At 34.6% G+C, this 15,725-nt stretch overlaps 1 protein-coding gene across 3 annotated transcripts in view; it reads left to right on the forward strand.

The window, feature by feature from the left end:
• The window catches only part of LOC145249034 (histone H4 transcription factor-like), a 41,577-nt gene extending 26,062 nt beyond the window's left edge, over nt 1–15,515 (forward strand). For all 3 annotated transcript variants that reach the window (XM_080110894.1, XM_080110895.1, XM_080110893.1), the window contains exons 7-10: nt 3,980–4,100; nt 5,468–5,603; nt 8,768–8,892; nt 13,945–15,515. In XM_080110894.1, the coding sequence (XP_079967020.1) occupies nt 3,980–4,100; nt 5,468–5,603; nt 8,768–8,892; nt 13,945–14,557 (995 nt within the window). In that variant the 3' untranslated portion in view covers nt 14,558–15,515. The remainder of the gene's footprint in view (nt 1–3,979; nt 4,101–5,467; nt 5,604–8,767; nt 8,893–13,944) is intronic.
• The last annotated feature ends 210 nt before the right edge of the window (nt 15,516–15,725 follow it).

A 15,725-nucleotide genomic window follows, 5' to 3' on the forward strand; every position in this document is an offset into this window, starting at 1 on the left:
TATTTTTTTCGTAGTAGTGTGATTTATAAAAATATACCAAGTATCTTAGGAGAAGGTGAGCAACCATTAACGCAACTTTTATTAATTTTTGTTTTTATGGTGCACGAATCTTCAGTCTAAAAAAAAAAGATAGCAGTAGTCTAAATCTGATTTTCATTACAATAAAATATGTTAACAGAATTCATTCCGAGTGTATTGGACCATTTCCAAATGAGTTCATTGCAATCCACACATGCTGATCAGCAACCGATTCCTCAGCATACTTAAACCATTTAAAACCAAAAGTAGGAGCCAGCTCTACATTTCTCTTGGCCGTTCCCGTTTTTGGCTTGGCCGTTCCCGTTTTTGGCTTGGCCGTTCTCGTTTTTAGCTTGGCCGTTCCCGTTTTTAGCTTGGCCGTTCCCGTTTTTGGCTTGGCCGTTCCCGTTTGTGGCTTGGCCGTTTCCGTTTTTGGCTTGGCCGTTTCCGTTTTTGGCTTGGCCGTTCCCGTTTTTGGCTTGGCCGTTCCCGTTTGTGGCTTGGCCGTTCCCGTTTGTGGCTTGGCCGTTCCCGTTTGTGGCTTGGCCGTTCCCGTTTGTGGCTTGGCCGTTCCCGTTTTTGGCTTGGCCGTTCCCGTTTTTGGCTTGGCCGTTTCCGTTTTTGGCTTGGCCGTTTCCGTTTGTGGCTTGGCCGTTCCCGTTTTTGGCTTGGCCGTTCCCGTTTTTGGCTTGGCCGTTCCCGTTTTTGGCTTGGCCGTTCCCGTTTGAGGCTTGGCCGTTCCCGTTTGAGGCTTGGCCGTTCCCGTTTTTGGCTTCATGTGGTTTTCTCTGCGCTCCTATTCAGTGGATGCTTTTAAATGAATTCCTCTTCATGGTATGATCAAACTAGCAAATCGTCCCCTTTAGAAGAGTCTGGTGCTGTAGGTCTTGCATCTTGCATGATTCGTGCAAGTTGTGATTTGTTTGGTGAGACATGTACGATGAGCCGTGCATACTTTGAGTGCATAAAGATCTTTGCTGAGTAAATTGTAAGAAAAGATTTTTTTTCTTTCAAAAACTTGATATTATGGCTGCCTTATGCATTTCGCGTTTTGAATTAGAATAAATTTCCCACACCACTAATGGTCTTGAGTATCACCTTGGAATACATCCAATAGGGAATGCAGAATTGCCCCTTAGTTAGCATTGCTCCCAGGTCCACTTTAGCCCAGAGTGGTAATATCTGTAAGGCCATCTCATGCAACCAGATCAGGCTGTCTGAAGATATTGACTTCCTGACCAAAGGCCCTGTCGGTGGGGCATTAGAATACGCCGACTGCCCCCCTGCAGAGGGTAAAAGTCCCTCAATGGGGGTCCTGGATATGACCTTAAACTATATCCAGTGGTGAGGGCCCAGCTTGTGGGCTTTGGGGAGTGTGGAGCCACCCTTTAATTACCATTGCTCCCAGGTCCACTCTGACCCGGAGTGGTAGTACCTGTTTGGGTCCCAACTATGGGTTAAATAGAAACCGACGTGAAAACAACAAATATATTCTATTAAAAAAATTTTTTCTTCAAAATCTTTGGATTCGGCATTAAATAACCCGAAAAGGGTTGATATGCCGTAAAACAAAAACAACCAACCAACCAATCCTGACCAAAAATTCACTAAACATTGATGTTTTTTCATTTCCCTTTGCAAAACTCAATCATCTTATGCAATGTGAAAACCAAAAACATTTTTCTTCTTCAGAGCAATCAAACCAAACACCATGAATAAATATTTGAAGATATAAAACGTGAAGCATAAAAACGTTTTTCAAAATTACTGAATTCAATATTAAATAACCCCAAAAGGGTTGATATGCCATAAAACAAAAACTAATCAATTAATACGACTAAATATTCAATATTGTGTTAGATTTTAAGACGAACCAAAGACTGAAACTGATATTTAAGGAACGATTAATCGCCTCCGTTCTGCCACCAGAGACAATGGATACCTCCTGTAAGAGTGTTTGTGCATATAATTGTAAAGCAATGGTTGCATAATCTCTGACCTCACTTCTCCAGAGTAGTAGTACAACTGTAATAAATAAAAATGACCCCCCACCCCCAAATACTTTGCTTCTGCTGACAGGACTCCCCAATGGTGAACACCCCCCCCCCTTCCCACCTCCACTAAAAAAAAATTGGGATGACCTAAAATGAGGCTGGATGGGCCGAAAAAAAATGGACAAGATCATAGTGATCTTTGTTGGAAATTTAAAAGCCATAAAGAAAGTTAATATTTGAGATGAAATGAAAAGCATTCAAAACTACTTCAAACCACAAAAAATGCTGCTTGAGTGGCCTCTGGGCCTTGATAATGTGGTGATGCCTATGTAAAAAAAAAAAAAAAAAAAAAAAGGTCGGTGGCCAGGTAACTTTTATTAACTATGGTAACATTTATTTGTTGTATATTTGTCTTTTTTTTACCGCTGTTTCGAATCCCTGTGAATTGTAAAACAAACCCCAAATTTTGTTTTGAAAACTTGAGAAGACCTTGAAAAATCCTTGGAAATAGACATTGAAAATCTGTAAGACGCCGGATTTATTTTTCTTAATTATTGTTTATCAAAACTCATATTTATTTTTCTTAATTATTGTTTATCAACACTCATATTTATTTTTCTTAATTATTGTTTATCAAAACTCATATTTATTTTTCTTAATTATTGTTTATCAAAACTCATATTTATTTTTCTTAATTATTGTTTATCGAAACTCATTTATTTTCATCAGATTATAAATTTGTTTCGTTTAAAATCTCATTTTGTTTCAATCTGACATTTTAATAAACGCATTATTTTAATAAACGCATTAAGAAACGGGACTGTAAGAAGTGATGCCGTGGTCAGAACGATTAAGCAAGATACCGAATTGATTGTAAGTTCAACAATGTATTGTGACTGCCTGTTGATAGTCAATATTGGCGATAGATCGCCGGGTATGATCAGCTTTCATGCAAGATGCAGTGAATTCAGTGGAAGGAGCTGGCTTAACCAATCCGGGGTGTATGCCGCCTCAAGACAAGGAGGTCGGAGGTTACACTGACCAAAACATGAAAATAACACTCAAGCAAGCTGAAAATTCTTTGTAAGGTTGAATGCTGTTGGATATGAAACAAATTAAAAAGAATGTATAACAATATTGAAAGATTTCAATAATTCTCACTTATAAATTATTTAGCCACTTCTGCATGACATATTAGTTAAGTTATCGACGAGTTATTGAAGAGTTATCGACTCCTGGTCTTCGAAAGAGAACTGACGTCTACCGGGCATTATGTGAACCTCAAATATAAGCAAGTGTTTACGATAACAAAAAAATATGAAAATCGAAACATTTATTGAATAAAAAATGTATCAAAATATAATTTTAATGGATTAATATAATTTCTTTTCAATGAGTGATTCATAACTGAAAATAAAATATAAAACCATGAAACATTTACAGATTGTTTTTAGAATTATTGCTTTTCCACCCACAAATATAGTTTTAGTTTGCACACATTTTTAGAAAAGGAAGAGTTATTGACCCCTGTTCTTTAGCTGACAAGCGACATCTGTCAGTGGTTCTCGAAACTAAAGTACACACATTCGCCTCATGTCACTGATCTGTAGAAGTGCCATTATTTATCAATATAATGTATCAAGCCAGGCATAAGCGTACTTTCACCGAGTGTTTGTATATTTTCCTTCTTTTTGAAGATGAGGTTTACTTAGAAATATCAAAGAAAATAACACCATGATATCATGGTTCAAGACATCACGGTAAATAAATGATTAATAAACAGATTTTTGAAATTTTTCAATATTGTGTATTCAGTTTACTTTGTTTCATATCCGACAAAGTTTTTCTGCAAAACTGCATTGTAGTAGCCTTTAAACACAATTCTTTACATAATATACATAATGCTTCAAGCAAATTACAATATCCTTGTCTGAAAAAAAAAATTTTTTTGTACTTTCTGTGAAAAGTGAATTCCTACAAATGTCCCTTGTGCGAGATGACTTGCCCGAACCCACACGGATTACGGAATCATCTTTTGTACAAGCATACGACAGAGAAGCAATTCAAGTGTCCAAAATGCGAATACAAGTAAGAAAAATCAACTTTTTTTATTTCCTCTTTTTATCTTCATTTTTTTTTTCTCTTTTTTCTCTTTTCCTTCATTTTTTCTTTATTTTTTTCTTTTTTCTTTTTATTTTTTCATTTCTTTCTGTTTTTCTTTTCTCATTTCTTGTTTTTTGCGTTTTTTTTTCTCTTTTCCTTCATCTTTTTTTTTCCTTCGTCTTTTTTTTCTCTTTTCCTTCATCTTTTTTTTTTTCCTTCATTTTTTTCTTTATTTTTTTCTTTTTTATTTTTTCATTTCTTTCTGTTTTTCTTTTCTCATTTCTTTTGTTTTTTGCGTTTTTTTTTCTTTTTTTTCTGTATTTCTTATTCATAGCAATACAATAAAAATTTGAATAATTGACATATGGTGACAATCTTGAATTTGAGGTTGACCATCTGTTCATGGAAAAATATGTATATTTTTTTTGGGGGGGGGGGATTGTTTTCGCCTATTTTTAAAATGACTCTGTAAGCTTAACTTCTCATTGTATGCTCAAACAATGACATTTTTTTGCATTTTCAACCCAAACAAGGCACAGTGCCATTTTCATGTAAGGGGCTACTATCTGGGGCATAATTTGCAGAGATACTATGTAGGGAGTTGAGCAACAAGATGTCTGTTTACTTAAACTTCTGCATGTCAGTACAGTCAGGGAAGTAGGAACCTGGAAGAGAATTTCAATGTCTAGCATACATATATACTATTGGAGTAGAAATGAAACCAGTTTTGCAAGTAGTGTGATCTGTTCATGCAAAACAATTTCAAAAACTTCTCGGCAAATATACTCTGTGAACTAAGTGCAAGAAAGATGCAAGCAGTTGCACTTAAAGGGACAGTTAGAATATTTAAAAAATAGATCGCTCAGTTGGAATATATGAGATGGTAGGATCCCCATCCCCAGTTGAAATAAAAAAATGAAAATTTGAGGGGAAAAAAAATGAATTTTATTACATATCATGTCAATAAGGATAAAAACCATTAAAGTAGGGGGGAATGGAGGGAGGGGGGATCTCTTTAGGCCATAACATTTCAAAGCTAAATGCTTCTCATCAAAAGATGAGAGAAAATTGGCATTATCCAAAAGTAATGGCAAAACTTCAAAGGCGGAAGAAAAGGGTACTTTGTGTGTGTCTCTATCTCTCTCTCTCTCTCTCTCTATATATATATATATAGGCATCCAAACTGTGGCTTATTTCAAAGGAAAAGGAGTTAAGCTTGACATGGGTTAAGGGGGTTAATTTTCAATGTCTTTAAATAAAATGGCTGCTTTCCAGATTCTTCCGAAATCCAAATGTCTAAAACTGATTCTTGTGATTTCTTTAATTTTCTTTTCTTTTTCTTTTTTGAATAGAGCTAAAACTCAGTTTACTCTCAACAGCCACATGGAAATCCATTCAGAAAATGTCTTGATGTGTCATGAAAAAGGCTGTGAATATGTTACGCGCTTATATCAGGGTCTGGCGAACCACTACCAAAAAGTCCATCAAGTAAGCAATTTAACTTTTTTTACGTTTCTCGTTTCTTCCTCGTCACATTTCAGAAGGGTCAACCAAGTTTCCATTTTAAATTCTTAATTCTTTTGCCAGGGATTTTTTTTTCCCTCGAGCCCCAAAATCAACAAAGTCTAGACCATTCTTGTAGTGACCTGTTGATTACAGTTGCCCCCATGCAGTTCTAGAAGGTCCTGTAATGTTGTCCAGGAACCAACACGTAGTTTTCAATCATAAAGCAGACAAAGAACTTCACTCGCTTTTTCTTTGTAACAACATTTATTTCCTCATTGTTACGGCCATGACATCACCCACATAATCTCGAACGTTCTTCATGCCTCCCACAGGAGCTCGGACATTCTCCTCGCCTCCTACGAGAGCTCGGACATTCTCCTCATTTCTAACGTGATCATTTTCTCTTTTTTTTTTTTTTTTAAATGTCATTTGGCATGCATTTACATTCGCTCTGTTACAGTTCATTCTTCTAGGCTTTGCTCTTTTAGAAGGGGTTAGCTTATTGCTAAGTGACTGAGGCACTTCTACTGGACTGGGGGAATGCCCACAGAGCTGCTCAGGCATCTTTTTCAGGACCAAAGTAGTGCTCCTCCTCGAGGGGGCTGATGTTTCAATCCTATTTTTCGACCCTTGTGTCACATTTCTCACTGTGGACAGGAAATAAATACCTTTTCCTTAATTTTATTTTTGTTTTAAATATTTTAACTCGGATGTGGACAAAGTATATTTAGATGGGTTTGTTAGCCTCGGGGCACAGGGAGGTGCAGGTGCTCATGTGGTTTCATTACCATTGTCGATGAAGAGAATAAAATTTTTGAATGGAATATAGTTTTAGATATTGAAATAAATATGTACTGCCTTTTTATAACGTAATTGTAGCTAATTTTTGTAAATAATTTTATTTTTTTCATTGGATGAAGGCACAATTTTTGTAAATAATTTTATTTTTTTCATTGGATAAAGACACAATTTTTGTAAATAATTTTATTTTTTTCATTGGATAAAGGCACAATTTTTGTAAATAATTTTATTTTTTTCATTGGATAAAGGCACAATTTTTGTAAATTTTATTTTTTTCATTGGATGAAGGCACAATTTTTGTAAATAATTTTATTTTTTTTCATTGGATAAAGGCACAATTTTTGTAAATAATTTTATTTTTTTCATTGGATGAAGGCACAATTTTTGTAAATTTTATTTTTTTCATTGGATGAAGGCACAATTTTTGTAAATAATTTTATTTTTTTTTCATTGGATAAAGGCACAATTTGTAAATAATTTTATTTTTTTCATTGGATGAAGGCACAATTTTTCTGACACACAAAAGTTCTGATTTTTCCGATTAATCAACCCAACCTGAGTATTTACAGAAAGATTTATTTTTATTTTTTATTGTTAAACCTGGTCTATGTTCGATTTTATTCTTGACCATACATGGGCAAAAACTTGGTCATGGTTATATCTGTCAGTCTTGTGATTTTGCTGTCGAGTAATCAACAACTTTTATTTTATCCAATCTTGGTATGCTACAGGCGGTCTGGTAGTGTTCAATAAACTTTGGTGCTTCTTCGGGATTCTAATATCGTAACATTGAATTTCAAGTTTGTCGTGTTGCAATAATGAACATATCCAAAAATTATGAAAAAACGATTAAGGTAGAAAATTTAATTATTAATGAAAAGTTTTCAAAACCAATTTGAAAACTGAGTTTTGCTAAATTGTTTTAACATTTTCAGTTTTCAGAAAATAATTACCTCCCTTTGTATTTTTTTTTTTTTTTTTTTCTACTTGATTCATTCATATGACTTTTGGTATACAATATATTTTTTGTCGTAGGTACATACACTATAAAGATATGTTTTATTTTTGTTTTTTTAAGAATTTTTTTTCAGGGGTTGGGGATAACTTCTTGGCACTTGTACAGTTTAATCAAGACATTAAAAAATGAAAATATCGAAAAAAAAGTTATATTGTACACTAGCGAGGGGTACCCGGCATTGCCCGGGTGTTTGTAGGTGTGTGTGAAAAAAACCGAAGCCTTTACGACGCGCAGTTGGAAAATAGTAAAGTGTGGAAAAAAAAACAGGTGCGCGTTTTTGATTGACGTGACGGTGATAGCTATTCAGCAGTTAGCATTTTGTGCGGGACAGTTTTTAATGAGGTCAATAAATCGGTTTGTTTGTTTTTAAAAACCCGCTCCCCCTGTCTGATATGACGAAGTCGACATTGACCAAACGTTACTTAGCTCTCTAGAGACCACTGGCTCTGGGCCTGTGATTAGAGTCGAGTTTGGCTTTTTTTTATACCGAAAACCGAATGTAATGTGTGCCAATGCGGGGAAATGTGGAATAATTAACGTTTGAAAGTCAATAAAATTAAATAGACAGATACGTACAATATAACCTTTTTTCAATATTTTCATTTTTTAATGTCTTGATTAAACTGTACAAGTACCAATTTCTTAATTAAAAGACAAAATTACTGGATTGTTTTCTGTAAAATTAAATTTTTGTGTGTTTTTTTTTTTAGTTTTTTGTTTTTTTGTCATAAAGTTTGTTTCAATAAAGTAGTATTTAATTAAGCGAATTTACTTCCAAAATTATAAGCGGTAATCATTAGTTAAATTAATATAATAACATTAAATAAATCTAATATATAAAAAAACTATATGTCTGTTTGTCTGTCTCCATATTTTTTTAACTCTATCTCTTCCGAAACTAAGTCACAGAGCGGCGCTAGCGGCCTCAAATGATTGGATTTTTTATGGACCATTCTTTTATGGGTCTTTAGCCGGTTAAAATAAGTTTTCAAGAGGTCAAAAATGAAAAATCATTATACACTTTTTACATTCATTTTAGTCTATTTTTAATTAGTTCATATACGTGTCACGTTGGTGATGTCACCAGCTTTGAATGCTAAAGTTTGGCTTTCAGTTTCGATTCTAGCTGATGGCACCCAAATACTTTTTTTTTTATCACGATTCTATAATAATAAATACAAAATCTGGACAAATTAAAATATCATATTTAAGTGTTTTTATGACCGGGCAAAGCCGGGCACCCTTCGCTAGTTTAATTTTAAAAAAAAAATGGTTCAAAGAAAAAAAGATCAGAGTAAATGCATTTTCTTGTTGCGTGTCATTTCAGGGTATCAGCACGCGTCAATATGAGTGTCATGTTTGTAAACAACGTTTCAGCCGTGGCACATTCCTCACCAAACACCTGCAGAAACACCACAACTATAAATGGCCGCCTGGTTACTCGAGATTCAGGTACGTTTTTCATCCGTAAAAAAACACTCAACTAGCTACAACCACCATCAACAATTTCCCTTACTTTCTAAGCTAAATCTAAACGCAGATTCCATGAACAAAGTTTCTTTCCTAGAACTGCCCGTCTATGGAACCATGTTCCACTGGCTTGCTTTTTGGCTGACTACAATATGGTCATCTTCAAGTCCAATGTGAACAAGTTCTTTTGAGCCGTCTCTTTAATTAATAAGATTCTACCAACTCTACACGATTAACGATTACTACACTGCTACCTTACATTCATTAATCCTTATCCTCAAGTAGCCTTCGGGCCTTGATAAGTGGTGACTCTCTTATAAAAAGAAAAAAATATATCTCAATAATGGCATACATAGAAAGAGCTAGATAAGTTAAGAATCTTTTGTGAATTTTTAAACTTTGACTAAAAATAACAAATTACTTTTGTGATTTGCACGTTTGGTAAATTATTCCTCTCTTTATGCATTTCATCACATTTTTTCACATAAATTTTTCAGAAAAAATGCTATAAAAAAAAACAAAAAAACACTAGATTAAGCCATAAAAATTGCCATAAGTGTATTTTTGTACAAGGAATCAGAATATGCGATTGAAAATCTCTAGAAATCAATATTTTCCAAATAATCTACAGTAAATGAACATAAATATGTTGCTATACCTTAGCAAAATGACATGTATCCATGAAAAGTTTAATTGAAATGCATTTTATATATGTTAAAATCTAATACCAAAACCGTTTAAAAATGCAAGATTTCTTTGGTATTATTGTCAATTACTGTTTAATCACGCCCCCCCTGCTTCCCCAAAATATGTGATTCTCTTTCTCCCCCCTCCCTTTTTTTTTTTTTTGTTGCTTCCTGACAAACGAGGAATTGGACCTAGTAATTCACTCCTGTTCGTTTGTTCACACTTTTCTCAATAACCACGCCTTGAAATTTTTTTTTAAATTTTGCACAAACATTAGTCATGGTGAAAGTAAATTTTTTACTCGTGGAGTGGACACCGCATGCTCAGGGTTTTTTGTTTTTTTTTTGTTAGGCAATTACATATGAATACACTGAAAAACTTAGAAAAAACAAAACCAACAAAAATATAAAATTAATATAAAAATTTAAAGTAAATAATCTTGGATTTTAGATTACACATGGAGCCCTTACGAAGAACCAGGTGGAAGTGATCACTACCCTATTATAATTGATTATAATAACTCCATCCAAAACCACATATCACTTGCCTGTTTCCCACCTGACTTCAACTTGGATGTCTTCAAGTCCAACATAAACAAATTCCTGATGAACCGCCCCCCCCTTAAGTAATGACACTTTATCAAATCTCCAATACTAACAAATACTACAACACTATCCCATTGATTACTGTATACGCAATAACCCTTAATCCCGAGTGGTTTCTGGGCCTTGATAAGTGGTGATCTCCATGAAAAAAAAACAACTGGGCCAAATTCAAAGAACTTTGTTCACTACAATTAACAGAACACCAAATCCAAACAATGGAAGAATTCATCAAAGTACGCAAAAAAAATGCATACCCAAAAATTCTCCTTCAGGAAAACAAAAAAGAAACCCTGGTTCAATCCAGAATGTAAAATGGCTATCAGACCGAAAAAGGCAGCTTTACGAAAAATTAAAAAAACAACCAACAACTTAATAGAATGCAAAAAAAAAAAAAAAAAAAGCTGAAACTCGAAAAACAATTAAAAGATCAAAAATTCTGCTGGCAATAATTTAACAAAATCAACACCACCACTAAACCCAAAACCATCTGGAAAATGATTAGGAAAATATCCGGAGAATATAATCCTAACCCGATCAAACCTCTCACAAAAACCCGCAGAAAATAACAAAAAAAAAAAGATACTGCCAACGCACTAGCTAAAACCTTTGTCAAAAATTCATCAAAACACTACAATAAACAATTTCAAATACTTAAGAAACATGAAGAAAAATATAAAATAAATTTTCATGGCAAGTAACTCAACTGAGCTTCAATCTATGGTTCCCCCTTGCCAAACTTTCACAAGAAACACTCGTCTAGCTGAAAACACTATCAATGATTCCCCCCACTCTTTATCTGTACCTAAACTTAAATGTAGATTCCATGAACAAAGCTTCTTTAGAACTGCACGCGTGTTGAACTGTCTTCCATTTTCCTGCTTTCCAGCTGACTACAATATGGTTGTCTTCAAGACCAATGCAAACAAGTTCTTGATGAGCCGTTCCCTTAAGTTAACAAATTTACTGAATTTCCATTACTGACAATTACTATATGGTCCAATTGACTACTGTGCACTCTTTAACCCCTATCCTTGAGTGGCCCCTGGGCCTTGATAGTGGTGATGCCTACTGTAAAAAAAAAAAAAAAAAAAAAACCAAGAGCCTTACAATGAAAGCTTCTCACTCAATGAACTAATAACTGCCATAGAAAATCCATAACTCGGCTGTACGACCAGATGAAGTGCACTACAGCTTCCTTAAACAAATCCTGCCCGAATCATAAAAACTCATTCTCAAAATTTATAATAAGATATGGGAAAAAAAAGATTTCCCAAGTTTATAACAACAATAATACCGATACCCAAATTGGGGAAACGTACATCAAACCCAGAAAACTACAAACCAATAGCTCTCACACGCTGCCTATACAAAATGCTTGAAATAATAATCAACTACCGTCTCGTATAGCATTTCGATAACAACAAAATAATTTCAAAATCTCAATGTGAATACCAAAAAAGATGTGTAGACCACATCACTAACCTCGAAAATTAAATCAGAGAAGCTTTCATTAATAAAGAACATTTAACATCTGTTTTTTTTTTGTTTTTTTTTTCGATCTTGAGAAAGCATATGAAACCACTTGGAAACACGGCATCATAAAAGCTCTCCACAACATTGGATTAAGAGGCAGATTACCTGAATTCATAAAAAATTTCATAACAGATCTTTCCAAGTTCACATAGACTCGACTTTATCAGACTCACAGAATCAAAGAGTGCCTCAAGGCGGCATATTGTCAACAACTCTCTTTAACATAAAAATCAACATTATAAAAGAACTCTCTCTTAATATACATAACTCCTTATATGTAAATGACTGCTCAATCAGCTGCTGATCAAAATACATTCGCAACATAAATAAAATTAATAAATGGCCAACAAAAAGTGGTTTCAAATTTTCCAAAACTAAAACAAAATGCATCCATTTCTGTAACCAACGCAAACTCCACCCTGACCCAACCTTACAGATTGGAGGTGAAAAAGTTCCATTTGTAAATGAACACAAGCACCTAGGGAAACACTACAACTCCTACAATTCATCGCCCATACAGATTGGGGAGCCGACAAGAACACACGACTCAAACTATATAGAGCATTAATTAGATCAAAAAAAAAAATATATATATATATAAATAAGCTGAATCCACTGTGAAAAATTTTCCCCGCTCTATATCTGTGCCTGAATCAAAACGCGGATTCCATGAACAAAGCTTCTTTCTTAGAACTGCACGCCTTTGGAACTCTGTTCCATCTGCCTGCTTCCCTCCGGACTACAACTTGGATGTCTTCAAGTCCAATGTTAACAAATTCCTAATGAACCGCCCCCTTAAGTAAACACTTCAGAAAATCTCCTCACTAATGTAATGTACTTGCAATAATCCTTATCCCTGAGTGGCTTCCGGGCCTTAATAAGTGGTGATCACTGTGTAAAAAAATAAATAAATAAGCGCTTATACACGTAACATAGACAGAGGATTATAACTGAGTATTATCACCTTCTCAACACACGAATACAGATACATAAAAGGTAAAACAAAATAAAAACATTAAAAAAAACAACTAAAAACAGAACACAAAAAAAAATAAATAAAAACTTCAACAACAGCACCGGATAAACGAGACAAAAAAAAAACAAAAAAAAAACAATAATAATAATAAATTATGCAATATTGTATAAAATAAAAAAAAATACATATATATAAATATATAACCAAAGTTTACAACAGAAATAATATAATAAATATATAAGTTAAATAAAATATTTCTGCAGGACTGCCACGCTCTCTCCGCCATCTTGAATCCACTTTTGTCTTTTATTTTGAAAAAGAGAGGTACCTTTCTCTCAAAATTAATCAAAGTTCCACACCACCCACAGACTTTACATACACCGGACATACCAGCAACTTGGTTATAAATAATTATACATTGAAGTGAAGAATGATAGTCAAATAAAGGTTAGACACTCCTCTACTCAACCATACTCGTCTACATCTGTTTGTTTTTCTTTTTTACTTCATCTTTTCCGGTCTTCTTCTGCATTGTTTTTGGCTTTAAAATATATATATATATATATATATATATATGATGATTGCAACGTCTTGTCAGACGAGTGCCACTCCCTCAGACATTTAAAATCCATGAGCCCAAATGTCTGAGGGAGTATCTATACAAATATGATGTTACAGAGTCTTAGCTTTGTACGACAGCTAAGTCTCTCTCTCGGTTCAAAATGTTGAGATCCAGCAACAAGCAAGAGCAAGATAGCCAACAACAAATTAAACTGCAGACCAGCTTAATGTGGGTACTCGTCTTCTGCTTTATGGGTTTTTAAATCAGAGATTTGCTTCTCCTAGAAAGGTTGCCTTCACCACAGCTTACGGGAGCCCTCTCCACCCCAATACACATTCACACACACAAATATACACAGTGCTAGTTGGCCGTTGACCCAGAAAAAGAGTTCATTCGCCCTTTGGAAGGTCTTGTTTTTAATCCTTCAGGGAGACTAGCCGCCCTCCTCACCAAACAAGTCTGGTGGGGGGAACCAGTTTAGTCGCCGGTGACCCGACCATGAGGCAGGTAGTACTGGGTTACATGGTACCAGTAGCATATGACATGACCTGACATACATACATATATATATATATATATACACCTTTTATGGACAGCCAAACAGATCAATTTTGTTTTATTCTTTTCTGTGTATTTTATTTGATTTAATTTCTTTCCGTCTCATTTTTTAGGTACATGATGCATTCTGATGGTTTACTCCGCCTTCAAATGGTTCGCTATGAAAGTGTTAACTTAATTGAACAAGACATCGACATGAATGCGTTGCAAGCAAGCAATTTTAAAACTCAAGAAACATCCGGTGAACTAGAACAGAAGCCGTCGACAGCAGAAGACGATAATAAAACATTTGAGGTTGTGCCGACCACATCTGAGACTTTGATGAACGCGGGTGCCGCTGCCGCTGGTGGAGGAGGGTCTGAAGAAGTGAACATCACCTACAATTTGGAAATGTTGGGGGACGTGGCCCTCTTGAATCCAAACAAGTTGGAGGTTCATGCCAAACAGGTCGTTACTACGGATTGCAAAGATGAGGAAATGGTGGCTAGTCCAGGAGACGAGGATCAAATGGAAATGTACCCGGATCAGAATAAGAATCCAAATTCTCTTGTTGCCATGGAGCAACCTTCAACTTCGTCGCTTCGTCAAATTCAGCATCCGTCGTCAGCAAAAAATCCTGGCAAAATGTTGAACGAGGGGGATTTTTTGGCTCCTGCTCATGAAGACGATGAAGATGACGTTTCTGATGATGACGATAACCATTCTTCCATTTGGAATTTATTCTGAAGGAAATCTTGATTTGTTTGTATTAATTTGATTGATCGGACAATTAATCTCCTTTTGGGTGTTGTCAGCACGTTTTGGTCGCTGCACCCCGCGACCTTCATTGGATGTTAAATTCATGTTTATTAAGGAAAAGAGGGGTTAGCTCTGCATTGCAAGAATTTGAACCGTGGGTTTGTGGGTGGGTCTGTAGATCATAAAGTTCAATCTTTAGGGGTCACTAAGATATTTTTAAGGCTTTATTATGACTCGATTTTTCAAGATATCTATGGTAATTGTTAATATTAGGTAAAAAAAATTCCTGTAATGCAGAGCGACCCCCCCCCCCTCTTTTCCTTAGCAGAGAAAAGGAAACGTGTATTCAACACCCGAAGAAAGTCGCGGGATGCATCGTCCAAAACGTTGTACTAATAACTAGGGCTGTGCCAACAGCATATTCTTTTCATTCTTCTGACTCTCGAGTATATATCCGATACAGTTAGACACAGTCATTCAACCGAGAACCACATCTGTCTATATAAAAAGCATAAGATATTAACAGATATATATATTGAGGAGTAAAAAAAAAAATCAAAAGAATATTCTGTTGTCACAGCCCCAGTGGTAACACACTACAAGCATAAAAGTATCTCCTCTGTATAATAGTAATTTAATGTTTGTAGTATGTTATCGCCCAAGGTGAGAATAGTTGTCTGATTAATTGAAATAATATAAAAATTTGCATCTCAAAAGTTCAGAATTGAAATCTTGATTTTTTTTCATAATTGTGTCAGTTTCCTTTTGTTTATTTGTTTACATGACAGAAAAGAAAAGGGAAATCCTATCCAGTTCAGATTTCTTTTCCTATTTTCATTTTGTATGTTTTATTTGACAAAAAAAAAAAATCTTATATTCATAAGTGAATTGAAATTTAATGCCAGTTAAAATTTTCTAGCAATAAAATGTAAATTTAAAATCTGAATTGTTTGTTAGGAGTTTTATGAATGAAAAATGTTTGTTAGGAGTTTTATGAATGAAAAATGTTTGTTAGGAGTTTTATGAATGAAAAATGTTTGTTAGGAGTTTTATGAATGAAAAATGTTTGTTAGGAGTTTTATGAATGAAAAATGTTTGTTAGGAGTTTTATGAATGAAAAATGTTTGTTAGGAGTTTTATGAATGAAAAATGTTTG

This window comes from Euprymna scolopes, chromosome 27 (genome assembly GCF_053919585.1).
Source record: "Euprymna scolopes isolate OS-2025 chromosome 27, ASM5391958v1, whole genome shotgun sequence".
Classification (NCBI taxonomy): domain Eukaryota; kingdom Metazoa; phylum Mollusca; class Cephalopoda; order Sepiida; family Sepiolidae; genus Euprymna; species Euprymna scolopes.